We start from the raw sequence: 15,056 nt of genomic DNA, 5'->3' as shown, positions 1-15,056 counted from the left end.
AGCTCATACTTTTAATTTTCAATTGTAATATTTTTTCCTTCCAATAAATTAAATAAAATTTTCTTTCAGGTGATACAGTTTATTGAAAGATGTGAAGAGAAAGGAATCGCTTACTGGTTTATTTCCAGGAGATTTGGGAGCATGTCTAGTCATACCTTGAGTTTCTGAGTTTGTTACAACTCCTATATATGTATTCAGGCTTTCAATTGCAGATGCATGTGGGGGCTTAGGATGGGTTTTGGAGGTTTTTATGCTATGTTATGGTATATATTTTGCCATCTTTATTTTTCAAAAGCTTAATCCTGAATCCATGTTTTCCTGAACAGTATGTGCCATCTTAACATTCTTCTAATTCATGTCTGTGTTTAATGCAAGACTATTTATTGTTGTTCCATTCAGCTCTTATAGCTTGCAATTTCACAGAGAAAAGGGTAAAATGCTGGATTTAACAACCGTTACTAACCTGATATACTTTTGAATCCTTAGGGGTTTTCAGTTGTTTTTTGACACAGACTTGTTTAGGAACATACAGAAGATTAGTTTTATACTTTTATCTGTAGTCACACGGCAATAAATTAAAATATATTGTTGTTAAGGAGGTGACACAGGAGCATGCTTTTTGTGTGTTTTCATTCACTTCCCACTGATATCAGTGGAAGTCTTTGCCCTTGTATTTGACCGGGCTCATGAATAACAGGTTTTAGTAATCATAGTTGAACTACGAAAGTTGTTCAGTGCCATGAATGTAAAGCAAAAGGCTTATTGCCTGTTGGATCTCTGAAGGAGTATACGATACTGCTTTTTTCTCAATGTTAGTTGTGTTTTGTTCTCATTAAGTGTCCTTCTGTTTGCAGATTTGTGTAACATATTTGCTTTCCTCATTCATTAAGCACCAAATGGAAACAAATTTGCCAATTACCACCAGTGTCAAATCACTTTAATTCCATCATGCAAAGTTGTATTTGTCTTGCTTATTATCACCATATTTGGAAAAGAGACAGGCCAGTGTGCTAAGAGGTCTGTACCTGTGCTTCAAAAATGTAATTTCATTTTTATTTCACATCCTTTGTTGCTTTCGAGCATAAATGCACTAGAATAATGCTGACCAGAGGTTGAAAAATGGCAGTCCAGGGCATAATCTCAATAACACATTGCAAAAAGTATTGTCACCTATGTCACCATAACAGCTCTGCATATGTAATGAAAATTGGCATTGACTTTTTTTTTTTTGTGACAGATTTATTAATTCTGTGTTTCCATTGTGCTTTTTTACTGGCATGCTTAATTTTTTTTAATTTAAATTTTTTCTCTTATATGTCCTATCTGAACAAATGAATGAGTTCTCGCATGTTAGAGATACATGTCTTAGAATGCTAAACTCTTGTATTTGTGGAGCTAAATGTAGTCCTGCAAGTTTTACTGAAATGTAAAACATCTAGGTAGGAATAGCTCTGATTGCTCTCAGAGTGCTAGTTTGCCAGTTATCCTTGCATTATTTATGTAGTCACAGCCAATCTGTGCTGTCCATTTGCCCAGTTTATGTTGCTAAGGTGTAATGTTTTATTGTCTCTTGCACATTGCTTTTCTTCCTATTCCATTTCCTCTCTACTGGTTTTATGAAGCTGAAAATAATATTTTAATTGGTTATTGGCAGCCACAGGAAGTTGAAAAATATGAACTAATTAGCTCTGTCTCTTGACTCATTCACATGAATATAGACATTTTAGTCTCACTAACAGTTATAGGGTCAATTTTTCTAATTTCACACTGAATATATTAATGTGTAGAAGTGTTGTGCTCTACTGAATAGGATACAAATCTCATTTTCTAGCAAGAAAAAAACCAAGGAAAATGTTGAATCTCTGTTTTTTCTTCAGGCTGACACTATGTTTATGCATTTATTAGTTTGTAATTTTTACAATTTGGGACAATAACTTACTTTTTAATGGGCTGAAATGACATCAGAATGAAATACCATAAAAAGACATTAATAATTTGATAATTTGTCATAAAAAGGCCTCATCACGACTAAACTTCAGTAGATATCTGAAGATAAAGATACATACAGATGGAAATGACACTACATTAAGTACTGACCCTAAATCTAAAAGTGTGAGCCACACTGTCTGCTCATATATTCTGCCACAGAGACTGCATTTGTAGAGTGAGATGGGGCTTTTATGCGCCACTCTTGTGAGTCTGATACCGCTGGGTTAAGAAAACACTTTATACCTGCCAAGGATTCAGTTCAGTTTCTCTGGAAGAAAAAAAGTTTTGTTTCTGTAGGTGAAAAAAAATATTTGCAACAGCAAAGAAGTAGGTTTCTGTGATATCTGGAGTGAAAGAAGTACAGTAACAAGTGATGGAAGTGTAAATGTAGTGAAATGAGGAGCAGAGTGAGTACTTATGTTCCCTGCCGAATAATTCTGAGCAAGACATTTTGCAGAAGTGAAGGTATTTTTTTTGTCCTTACAGAGAGAGTGGAGATGTGTTAAAAAGACTACAATGCATTGCTTCCTGGTGTTTTGGTGAAAGTCTTTCAAGTCCACTTGCATGTAGGTTGTTGGTGAAGCGTTGTGAAAACATTGTTCTTCAATGTACAGTTTTCTTTGTTTACCCACTTCAGGTTTCTTCATAATCCAAACCCAAGTATTTTAGTTACTTCTTTGTGGTGTTTTATCTGTGTTAATAATAAATATTCTGTCTTTATTTTACATTATCATGAATTCTTGCCCTTAATAGGCTGACTCCTGCATTTTTAGTAACTCCCTTTAGCAATGCTCCTAGGAAAGACTAGTAACCTGATTCCTGTACAGCTACAATTTAAGTAGACCATATAAGTACTAGAGTTGATAAATAAATACACATAGCTGTTTCCCAAAGTCCATAAATTAAATATTCCATGATAGTGGTTGTGTTTCTGAATACACAATTTGGTTTTGTTCCTTTCTGCTTCCTTGCTGTCTCATTTAAAAAAAAATTAAGAGGAATGTAAACAGCAGGCCCTGACCATCTGTGCCCATTAACAATACCTCATACCTCTTTGGAAAGAATTAGAATTTTTATTTCAAAAAAGTTGCCTGATTTTAATTTTAATTACACTTCTACTAGTTGCATGGATGTAATATTGCAGGTAATCTGTGAATATTGCAAATATTTGAAGTTTAAATTTACTCATCTTTTTGTTATCTGGTTTTTTGTTACTTTAAGTAACAAAGGTGAATATGTTAAAATCTTATAAATTGATGTCACAGATATGTTATGACTAAATTAAAATTGAAGTAATGTATATTAATATTTAAAAAAATTATTTAATCTCTAAGACAATCACTCTATAGTGCCATTGGAAAGTCAGAATTGATTTAAATAAGGTAAAATTTAGGCAGACGAGTACTGAAGAATGTTATTTCTGTGGAACTGCAGTGGAAAAAAACAATTATGAAAAGATGTGAGAAGAAACTAAGAAAGAAAGAAAAAAATGGTGCAGGAGGGATACGGGCATGGAACATAGAAAAGCCGTATTCAGACCTAGCAAAGAAGAAAATCTACGCTATGGAAGGATGTGCTGAAATCAACTCAAAGATGGTATTTGTTCGTCTTTTTGAGGGTCATGGACTGACACCATGAGGGCTACAAACACACCTGATTTATCAGAACATGGGTAATAAGACAACTGCATTAACTCAACAGAGACAACGTATTAGAAGGAGTTGTGGTAACGCGCACTGATTGCACCAGTATGTGCTGGAGGAAGTGGTTTTGGTTAGTGGAGCACTCTCACCTTTCTAAGTCTCCCATCCCATCCTTTCCCCAGGTTTCAGGCAGTGCTCTTGTGTAATGTATTGTGATTTGCCTAAACTCTTCCCAAGTTCTGTAGCTACAGTGATATTGCTGTTAAGAAAAAATGGAGTGAGAAATACTTTTGCAATAAACACACAGGATTTTGAAAGCTATGCTTTGTTGGTTTGTGTATAGTTCCTGCTGTCTGTGGGAGAAAAAAATCTCAGGTTTCAAAGAAATTAAATCATGTATGACAGGACTTGATGCAGAATTGTGAAAACTCTGAGGCTTCTGCAGATGCTTTGCTTCAAACTTTACATATATGTGGCTGAGCTAATTGGCATACGGTTCCCATCTTTGTGGAGAGAAATAGACAGTTTTAATCTGCCTGTCCTCTTATTCTGATGTAGACACCTAACACTGGTGACACGAATCTGCCAAAGCACAGAATATTTCTTCCCACTGATTCTAAAGGAAGACTGGAGAATGAATCAGCTCTACATATATGCAGTATAAATATCTACATTGTTCACATTCATCCAGTTCTTCAAACTGAAAATCCGTTTTAGAAATTAACTTAGTCCTTTGCCCAAAGGGCTGTATGTTAAGACAGTCCCTGAAAGAATTTGAAGCCCTGAATACCTGTTACTTTTTAATTTTTTTTCTGTCTTTTACATGCATTTAATTTTGCTTTTATTTAAACAGTAGCAATATTTTTTAACAAAAACAAGTAACAATTAATTTTTATCTACTTTTTTTTAACCCCAGAAACTACCTCTTCAGATTGAACCTTGAGGATCTCTCTCTAATACAGGTATGTTTTAATTCTTTCTTTAGTTTCTCTGCATGATATAGGTAAGCAGATGTTTTGAAGCAGATAATCAAGATGTTTGTAAGCTTCATGGCTACACATAAATATGCATCTGTTTTTGTCCTTTTTGAGACCTCTCATTATATAAGTCATATTATCCATTTTAATTCCGGATTAGCCTTTGTCCCAGGCCATACAGACCTAATGTTATTCTGCTGTGATTTTTTTAGAGTGGATTTTCATAGTCTTTTCATTAATGCAATTTAAAATTAACTACATTTAGATTCAGTACTGTTCCTTTCAATTCACAAAGTAATTCTATATAGTTGAATACAGAAAAGTAAAATGCATTCAGGTAAGGCCATCCTTGTGATTTGTAGAACATCTTGTGTATGATTTAATTAAGTTTGCACACTTTATACTACCTTCCTAGACTATTAGAAGCAGGATCTGAAGTTAGCTTATATTTAACCAAAATTGCAGTATTAATAAATATTCAGTTTTGTTGCTGATATTTAAAGCTGTGACACATCAAACACTTTTAATATACAGAATTCAGACTGTCTACTTTCACCTGCTTTGCCATACTCAGTATCCTGGCAAATAATTTAAGTCCTAAAGATTCTTGTTGCAAGACTACATTCAAAGGTCTCTGATGATACGATTATAGTTTATCCTGGTAATTCATAGATTGAAGTTCACGGCTTTCCTCTGTTAGGATATTTATCAGTAGGCTAAATTCACTAATGAGGAAGAAATCTGTAGATTACAGAGGTTTATAATTGTGCTGACTGACTCACCCCAATCAGCAAAACAATACAAAATGAGCACAGAAATCATACTGTGAAGCTATACTGGGTTACTAGGTTCAGGTCTTATGAATGTTAAGAAGCCTTTAAACAGTCTTCTCAAGTTGACTTCTGGTAGTTTCTTATTCCATCTTCAGTGTTGTAGCACGACTGGTTTGTCTCTGTATCTTCAAACATTTTTCCATAAACCTTTAGGGAGCTTGTGTTTCTAAATCAAAACCAAACTGTGAAATTTTCTTTCTCTTTCACCAGCATATCTTTACTATCCCTACACTTAATCTTCCAAGTTTTTTCCCTAATTTTCAAGCCTGTCAGTATGACTCCTTCATATTTTTCCTTCACAGATCTTTTCTTCTTCTTTTCCTCTGCTTCTTTTCTGGTTCTGTTAGAGTGCCCCAGAACAACCAGTATCCAAAAGATGTGTTTCCTTGGATGTGTGAGTTCTGGCAACTCCAAATCAGCTGTGAGGGGGCTGAAGCCTTTGTTTTGATTTTTAAGGTGTATTATTTAGGACTCCCAAACTAACTAAACAACACATTTGGGTTGTTCTGTAATCTGGTATAATGGTTGAAAGAGGTAGGGAAAAAAAGTGAGAAACAAAGCAGAAGTTATATGAAATCCTTGCAAAACAGAATGATGGAATTTCAGAGGAGAAATAAAGCATTCTGTGGTTTAACTCAGTACTCTATGTGCTAGTTAACATTTGTTTGCTGAGGGACTGAACACTTTGACACTTCAAGTAAGGACAGAAGTATTTTGCTTTAAGCAATTTTTTTCCTTCACACAGTTTTTTCATAATAATAATGCAAAAAAATCTATTCTAATTTTTCTACTTATGTTGCTTGCTTTGATTTTTTTGCATGAACCTGCCTTTGTAAAAACACGCAGATGTTTTACAAGCTAATAAACCAATCTTTCACATCTGGAAGAAAAGGTGCATGGTGAAGTGCTAGCTGTAAGAAGCTCTCAGTGTAGCTCAATAACAAGACAAAAGGGCTAGAAACATGGCAACCTATACATGTGTTGTGTAATTATCTTAGAAAATTGCTCAAAGTCTATCTTTGTTATTGTGTATTGGAAGTAGGAGAAAAATATTGACTTTTCCTCCTGCATGGCAAATACTCCCAGCATGGAAGCAAATTGGAACAATTTGCATCCTCCTATTCTACAGTTTTCGGACTTCTATAACTGTTTATTTTCTTTAATTGATGCTTTTTGTTTGTTTTGATTCATCAATGAATCTTTCTTACTGTACTTTTCTGTCTGGAAAATAAAGGGATTGATTTAAACTTTTGACCAATAATGCACTTCAGTTATTTTTGTCTAAATGTCTCTTAGAATATATTGTTAGTTTTTACACATGCTGCCAGAGTGAAGACAGGAGGCTTCATGTTACATGTAACAAACTGGAACAGTAATAATTTCATAGGAAAAGCATCTTTGCAAATATTTTGTTTGCAAATTTCTATGCATTTTTGAAAATAGAGACATTTTATAAATAAACTATTATTTTGGAATATTATCAGATATTGAACTATTTTCAGATATTGTTTTTTTAATAGGAAAGCTCTCTAAAGAGGAATAAATTAAAATAATGATTCCTTGTTTGCAAACTTTTGAAAAATTGCTTTGGGCCAAAATATGTGTAAGTCCTATTTTTTACAAGTGTATACCTGGAAAACAGTTTGGAAACTCAAGATAGCCTTCCTTTAAAAATATAGATAAACAAAGAAAAAAAAACTCCACCAAAACCAGACAGCCATTTGAAATGCAAGTTATCACAAAAGAAATGCAGAACAGAGATTCTTGTATTGAAAGGGTACTGTTTCCATTAGTTTAGTGAAAGTTAATCCCTTGTAAAAGTGAGGGTTAGAGTGCTACTCAACTGCATGAGACAGGATGTGCATTTAAATGGGAGCTGAGGCCATGCACTGAGACATCATTGCCCATTGTGAGTACATCAAAATTGTCATCCTGCATGTCATGATTCTGTGCTCTGTACTTTATAGGAAGAGCATGTTGTTTGAATAAGCAGGTTTCATGTGATAATATCTTTAGCAAACCAGTATTTGATGTATCTCAGCAATTTTCTTTGTGTAGCAGAATAAAGAAGAGTACAGCAAGTGAAAGCCTTTTAAGCTCTTGACGGAGAAGCCTAAGAGTCAAATTGTTCAAAGCTGACTGTTGGAATAATGCATGCATAATGATTATGGATTAGGAAAGAAGCACTCATTGGGCTGTGGTTGTTGAAGGGCAAATATTTTATCACTCCAACTACAGCAATAGTAGGCTTACAGACATGGAAGGCCTGACTCTCCATGGATTTGTTTTGTGAGTTTTGCTTTGTTATCACTCACCTCAAGTAACAGTAGAATGATCCATAAAAGCATTGGCCAAGGTGAAAGCTGGATTTCCTGAATATACAACTCTGTTGTATTTTTTTATAATATAAAAGCAGAAATCTAAATACTACTGTTCAAATGAATACTTTTTTTTTCAAAAAAAATTTTTTTAAAAAGTTGATATCTAGCTAAAGTCAGCATTAATAGTGAGCCTTTGACATCATGTGGAGGATGTCTGTCACAAGTGTCTGGCTGTACCTTTTTTCCAAATTTTTTGGAAAGAGAACTTCTAAATTCAAACATTTGTTTGCATCTACCTGCATGATAAGTTTGCTGATGTGCCTGTAAAGAGTGAAAAGCTATAACTCCTGGCCTTCAAAAGTCTTTATGCCACAATTGCCATAAACATTTTTACAAACCAGCACACATAAGCTTTTCACAGACCTGATAGAACATGTGCATCTTTTCTTCTTCCATTAGATGAACTTCTTTACAAACTCAGGTGGTTAAGGCATTTACACGGCACATGCTTGAGTTTGCCTTTCTCACCTAAATGTTCCATCTGTGAAGCCTTTTTGCAGTTTGAAATGCCCAGAAGGTTGAATATGAACATATTCCACCTGGTTCTGTATATACATAGCTCTCCACAGCTTTTATTCTCATCCAGAACCTGCACATCTTTCAGTTAGAGGTACAAATACTTCAAAGTCCATTTTAAAGGCAATTTTAGCCCACAGTTTACTGCAAGATTCAAATTAAATTCTTTATGCAGATTAAGAAGATCATAGTTTTATTTTCATATGTGTTATCCAACTTTAAATTTTGGAATTTTGAGGTTTTAGGTTTGTAGATATGTGTATGGAGGTGTGTATATATATCTGCAAACCCATTAAGGAGACCTTTAAGGCATTAAAGGCAAGATTGGATCTATGAATTTTCTGGAAAAGGAGCTACTTTGGAGAATGAATTTTACCTAAGAGAATTTTTACTATTGTTTCCATGTGTCAAAGGTGTCTGAAGTACCAGTTACATATGATAGTTCAGTTTTATATGAGTCATTAATGGCTAAATGGTAGGCTAAAAAATGAATTAAGTAAATTGTACTGTTCTTTGTATATGTATTTTGTGGTTTGGTTACCTATATGAAAAAAAGAGTGAATTTGATTCCATGATTGAGGTTTTTTAACAAATCATATTTATAACCTGAAACACTTTCATAATTTTTCCTGAATTTTGATACAGAATATAATTACTAGCAATACTTGATCTTTTTTTTTTAACAAATCAAATCCTCACCGGAGTTGCAATTCCATTTTGAAAACAACAATTGCTTATTATTGTTACAAATACATCATATTATATCTTTTGTGACAAGCTATAACTTAGTTTGTCTTTTTGGCTAAAGTGCTAGTTGGCCAAGTCTGTAGAAAACGGTGTTTCAATAGAGGCACAAATCACCTTGACGCTCCTTACAGTTAATTTTTTGACAGTGCCCTAGAATTCCCTTTGTTATGAACAAAATGAAAAGTTGTACGTAGTTATCACTTTGAACCAAATCTTTAATTTATACTGATATTAAACACTTACAGTTATAATCACCAATGACTTACAGAGATAAATGTAAGGAAGCTTTAATCTTTTAACCTCAATTTTTTGAGTCACCAAATAAATAGAATCCCTTAAGAGGCAGCTTAATTCTTTTTCTAAAACTTTCATTCTCTGTATTTCAGTCTGCTTATTTTTTGTGTTGTGTATTACTTAGTCACTACTTGTGTAACAGAGATCTGACTTGTGAAATACATGAAATGAATCATCATTTTGCTTTGGGGTGAAGCTACCTTTCTGATATCGCACTTGAAGGCATAAGGGACCTAACCTGAGGATGTTGTGTCAGCCATAGGTTGGCAATATTGAAATGCCAAGCAGCCTGAGGTTTAGCATTCTGACTCCCTAAGTGGGAGTCCCTAAGTGGGGGAAAAAAACAAACAAAACAAATGAAAAATAACCCTCTCTTGGGTTCTGCTGTGCCTGGTATCTACTTAAGAGTGAGGGGAACAGAGAATATTCCTCCCTACTATAGGTATTTTTCTCCCTTCTTTACATGAAAGAACATCAACTTCCAAAACATTATTTCTGCTTAGGCCCTTCACTTTTATGTCTAGGACACACAGTGGATAAACAGAGTTAATAAGTACTGTTACTTTTGATGCTGTTCCAAGTTCCTTGAAAGCTTGGAAGGAAAGGGAGCAACGAGTGCTCATAAACCTTTTCCAAAGAAGACTGAGGTGACCGAGTTGCAGTATGACCAAAAGATGATAGAACAGGTGCAAACTTCTGCTTTGGAACCAGGAATGAGTAAAATGTGCAGAGGTATTTGAAATGTGATCTTAGTCTAAGTTGGTTTTGAAAGCACAGTTTCAAAAAGAAAAAGAAAAAAAAAAAAAACAACAACAAAGGGCAGTACATCTGCATATCACAATGACACCTCTACACAGTACTTCCTCTTGTTGATACTTTTCTGGTGGCAGACTATTGGATTTGATTATATGGCAAGTGCACAAATAATTAAATTAGACAATTGGAAATTTAAAGAAGAGTTAGAAATATTTGTGGCAGGTATAGACAGACTTGTTGCTGCTTTAAGTGCGTTCCAGTTCTTTCTCTGTGATACACTTAGTATCTGCGTTATGGTGTTTTCTGCTTGCATAACAATAGTTTCTGACCAAACTTATAACTTTGTTTTAGCCAGAAAAGGATGAATTTGGCTAGCAGTGCTTAATTTGACATATGTCTAATCTTTACCCAAATGACCTCTTCTGCGTGCAGCTGAAAGCTAAATAAAACATGTTAAATCCTCAAGCTAGATAAAATATGATAACACAAATCCTGATATTCACTTTATAGTGTATTTGTGCAGAGATCAATTATCAGCAGGCAATGCTCCATTTCTGATAAAAAAATTTGCTACTGAAACAACTGGTGCTCACAGATTCACCTATATATTAATCAGAAGATGACTATTGTTCTATAACAATATTTGGTCATATTTGGCCAAGTACCGATCCACCCTGAGTTCTGAGCGTTCTTTCCATGCATGGAATTTTTAATCCACAGAGGTGTAGTTACATATATATCAATCAAATATAACTACAGAGGTGTAATTACATATATCAAACAATAACCCTAATTGTTTGAGGATTTTTTCAGATGTGTGATATTCTAGGTTCATATGCAGACCCCCCCATTACAAAACTGATAGAGGCATGTGAGGCAGCCAATTTGATGTATGACTCCTCTTTTGCATATTTCTGCTTGTTATTCATTTACACTTGGCTTCTATAAAATTGGAAGGTTTTACTCTCCAGAAATTGTAATTTACTATCCTTCAGTACAACTGAAATTTTTCATGTAAATTTAGAAAGAGTCTAACTTAAGAAAAAGAATCATTTGACTGGCAAATTGTCAGGGCTTTGCTGCTGCTTTGGCTTATCGGTATGTGTTAGTATTTTGAGAGATGGGGGAAAAGAGAAGAGAAATGAAGGCAGGCAGAAATGGAATTTTTCATTTACTATGTCTTTCATTGTTTTGTGCTGGTATTGAAGTACATGTGCAAGTGCATTTGTAGACATATTAATCCATTTAGCCAAGAAGCTTAGCTTTTTTTTTTCCTGTTTTTTCTTTCTTAACACTGCTTGTTAGGCTGTATTTCTTGTGTGTTTACAGTAATTTTCTCTTCCGATTTCACAGTAAAGAAGAAAAATGGGTACTAAAATTTTCACTTCCACTGGAGTAAAGTTCCTCTTTTCTTTAGATGTTAAACATTTGTGTTTTATTTTTGAGATAAAGGGGAAGCCTGGATCACCTGAATATATAATGTGAGTGCACTTCTTTTCCTGAGAAATAGAGGTGATATTGAAAAGCATGCATCTACATTTTACAGCAGATACTCATGAAACAGCTGATCTGGACATTATAGTGGTATAATTTAGTCCTTTATGATATTTTTTCCTGGTATGTATAGTGGTCAACCAGACTGCATTATATTCACAAAAGGTTATTGTGGAAATGTCTTCTCCTAAGAAGGTGACACTCATGTTTCCATTTTCCCAAACACATTATACTGATATAGTTGCAGAAGAGGAATTACCAATTAGCATCTATTTCAAAAGAAATCAGGCTGCTGCTTTCCAAATATCTGTACTGTATAGGACCTTGGTGTATTTCAGCTAATTCTGTTAAAACAGAGTGATTGACATCTATGGAGGGATATGGGCTGTCTTTGAGAACCAGCCTCTTCCAAGGTAATGAAAAAGTTCAGGGATGTTAGCACACTGCAGAAAAAGAAAGTAGAAAATATTAATATAGAGACTGAAAGCAGATTGTCTTAATTCCTATATTGTCTACCACAAGCAGTTGCTGATAGAGACTTTCCAGTCTTTGGCACTTAGGTGCTGCAGTGCTGAGCAATTTAGAAAAGAGATGGAATATACATTGTGCTTTGGAAGAGGTTATATCTGTAATACAACATCAGCAAACAAGTTTATTGATTTTTGCTTATAGATACTGATATGGAACTTCATTTTCTGTTTTGACCTGTAACAAATAATTAGCGTTCCACCACAGTTTGTGTGCCATGTATATTCAAAGAGCAGGTTTGAAGACACATCTTCTCAGTCACAGGAAGAACTGTGTTTTACATTACTGCAGAGATTCATTCAACAGTTCTGCTAGGCTAGGTGGGATAAAGCATAGAATATTTCGGCTAATTCTACCATACAGGAGACGAGTTCAGTTTACACCTGTATGTTAGTGGTCAGCAGTACCTACCATAAGGGCTCTAGTATCCTCAGAAATTGGTTGTTGAAATTAAAAAAAACCCCAAAACATAAAATGAAAAAGCCCAACATTTAAGCCTGAGTAATAGAAAATGGTAGAGCAGCCTCCTGTCCCCTCGACACAGGGCAGAAAACTTTAAGATACACATCTTGACCCTGAGCTCTAAGGAACCTTTGATATAGTGCTATTAAAGGATACACCCAACTGCTGAGCTGTGGGAACAACTAACTGTTTCCATAAAGCAAAAAGTTCTGGTCTCGTCACTCCTAGGGAGGAGGTGGAAAAAGTTTCCAGGTTAGGAGACTGGTTTTTTGCTGCTGAAATTAAGGATTTTTAAACATTCAAGGAAACAAAACAGCCTACTCTCCTAAATGGTTCAGGGCACAAAGAGAATGTCTGTGTTGCTTCCAGGATTTTACTTGCCTGGTCAACACTACTCTGCCTTTTCTAAGAGGTGGATTGTTACTCCTTAATGTTTGAGAAAGTAACTTCTTAGTCAAAGAATAGGAAACTAGTCCTGTTCTGAATTGAGAATAGAGGACTAAAGTTGTTTCAAGTTTTACTCTCATAGGCTTATCCAATATTTTGGGACACCTTTTGCCTTCATTTTGCCTATCCTTATTTTTTCTATTGCCTTTTCCTGTTAGTTCTTTTCTGCTTTGGCATATATTGTTTTACCCATCCCAGATGGTACCACAATATGATGTTTCTGCTGTCATGTCTGGGAGAGATAAATCACATCAAACTATGGAAATCAATCAATTTATTAAAATTGAAAACTAAATGTCCTTTGAAATATCTGGATTTAGACATATATATGAGAGTTTATATGAAATTTTTGGTTCAGCTGTTATTTTGGATTTATTTGAAGACAGGCAAACTGAAAACATGATTTATTTAAGTAATATACTGACATCATTAACAGTGTTATTTCTCTTAATTGCTTTATGGTTAAGATTATGGCCTTTAAAGGGCAATTTGCTCTATTGAGCATCTGGGAATTGCGTGTGATCTGTGGGGGTCTGAGACCAAACACCTCTTGAACTGCGTCAAGCTTGGTGCTGTGATCACTTCCCCAGGGAGCTTGTTCCAGTGCCCAACCACCCTCTGGGTGAAGAGCCTCTTTCTAATACCCAACCTAAACCTCCCCGACACAACTTCAGACCATTCCCTTGTGTTCTATCACTGCTCACAAGAGAGAAGAGATCAGTGCCTGCCCACATTCTTCCCCTCATGAGGAAGTTGTAGACTGCAATGAGATCTCTCCTCAGTCTCCTCCAGGCTGAGCAGACCAAGTGACCTCAGCTCCTCCTCTTATGGCTTCCCCTCAAGGCCCTTCACTGTCTTCGTTGCCCTCCTTTGGACACTCTCTAACAGCTTAATCTTTTTCTTATATTGTGGTGCCCAAAACTGCACACAATATTCCAGATGAAGCTGCCCCAGTGCAGAGCAGAGCGGGACAATCCCCTCCCCCGACCGACTGGTGATGCTTTGCCTGATGCCCATCAGGACATGGTTGGCCCTCCTGGCTGCCAGGGCACTGCTGACTCATATCTAACTTGCCCTTGACCAGCACCCCCAGGTCTCTCTCCATGGCACTGCTTTCCAGCATCTCTCTCATTCCCCAGTCTGTATGTGCATCTGGGGTTGCCTCATCCTAGGTGCAGAATCTGGCACTTTCCCTTGTTGAAATCCATAAGGTTGATGATTTCCCAGTCCTTTAATTTGTCGAGGTCTCTCTGCAGGGCCTACCTGCCTTTGAGGGAGTCAACAGGCTCTTTAGATTTTTAGGGATTCAGCTGGAGCAGCAGATCTTGCACAAATCAGGGTTGACTGGTAGTTGGTCATTCTCACAATCGTGTCCTCCAGGTCAGGGCACTGAGACCCTCTTAGTCTGTCATCCATGTTAAAGACAGAGGCAAAGAAAGTGTCTAAACACCTCTGCCTTGTCTCTGTCGCTATTTGTGCATTGACCATCCTCATCCTATAACAGGCTAGGGTCTGTACTTAGACCTGTTCATGTATCTTCAGATATTTGTGATATTTTATCTTGATATAAGTAATGAAAACAATATAGTTCAAAGAAAATAAGTGGAGTAATACAAAAAGAGCTTTACTATAAGTTAATATTTATGCCTGCAGTTATTTGTCTATTCAATTTTGAAATTACCTCCTTGATGAAAACCTATTAGTCTTTTTCCCAGGGTACAGCTACCATTGTAGTAATCAGAAATAGCAACGAAATTGTGTTTTGGTTTAAATCTTAAATTGTCTGATCTGGTTAGGTTTATTAGAAGTCAAATGAAAGACCTGAGAAAATCTCAGAATTCCATATTTATGTGGGTTCCCAGGTTAAAGCAATGTTATGGAAATCAATTCTAGGAAAAACCGGTAACTGGGGCAGAAGCAAAAGAAATTTCTGTTAATTATTAGTTAAATAACAACTTCATTGTTCAATTGCTTAATTTCTAAATGAAA

General features: G+C 35.5%; 1 protein-coding gene across 2 annotated transcripts in view; it reads left to right on the top strand.

The window, feature by feature from the left end:
- Positions 1–15,056, top strand: part of SEMA5A (semaphorin 5A) — a 324,829-nt gene that overhangs the window by 128,391 nt on the left and 181,382 nt on the right. For both annotated transcript variants that reach the window (XM_050315083.1, XM_050315092.1), the window contains exon 6: positions 4,549–4,594. In XM_050315083.1, coding sequence (XP_050171040.1) covers positions 4,549–4,594 — 46 coding nt within the window. The remainder of the gene's footprint in view (positions 1–4,548; positions 4,595–15,056) is intronic.

This window comes from Myiozetetes cayanensis, unplaced genomic scaffold, assembly GCF_022539395.1.
Source record: "Myiozetetes cayanensis isolate MyiCay16 unplaced genomic scaffold, myiCay2020 scf1, whole genome shotgun sequence".
In the NCBI taxonomy this organism is placed as follows: domain Eukaryota; kingdom Metazoa; phylum Chordata; class Aves; order Passeriformes; family Tyrannidae; genus Myiozetetes; species Myiozetetes cayanensis.
Note: the sequence above shows the minus strand (reverse complement) of the source record. Positions and strands in the feature narration are given on the sequence as shown.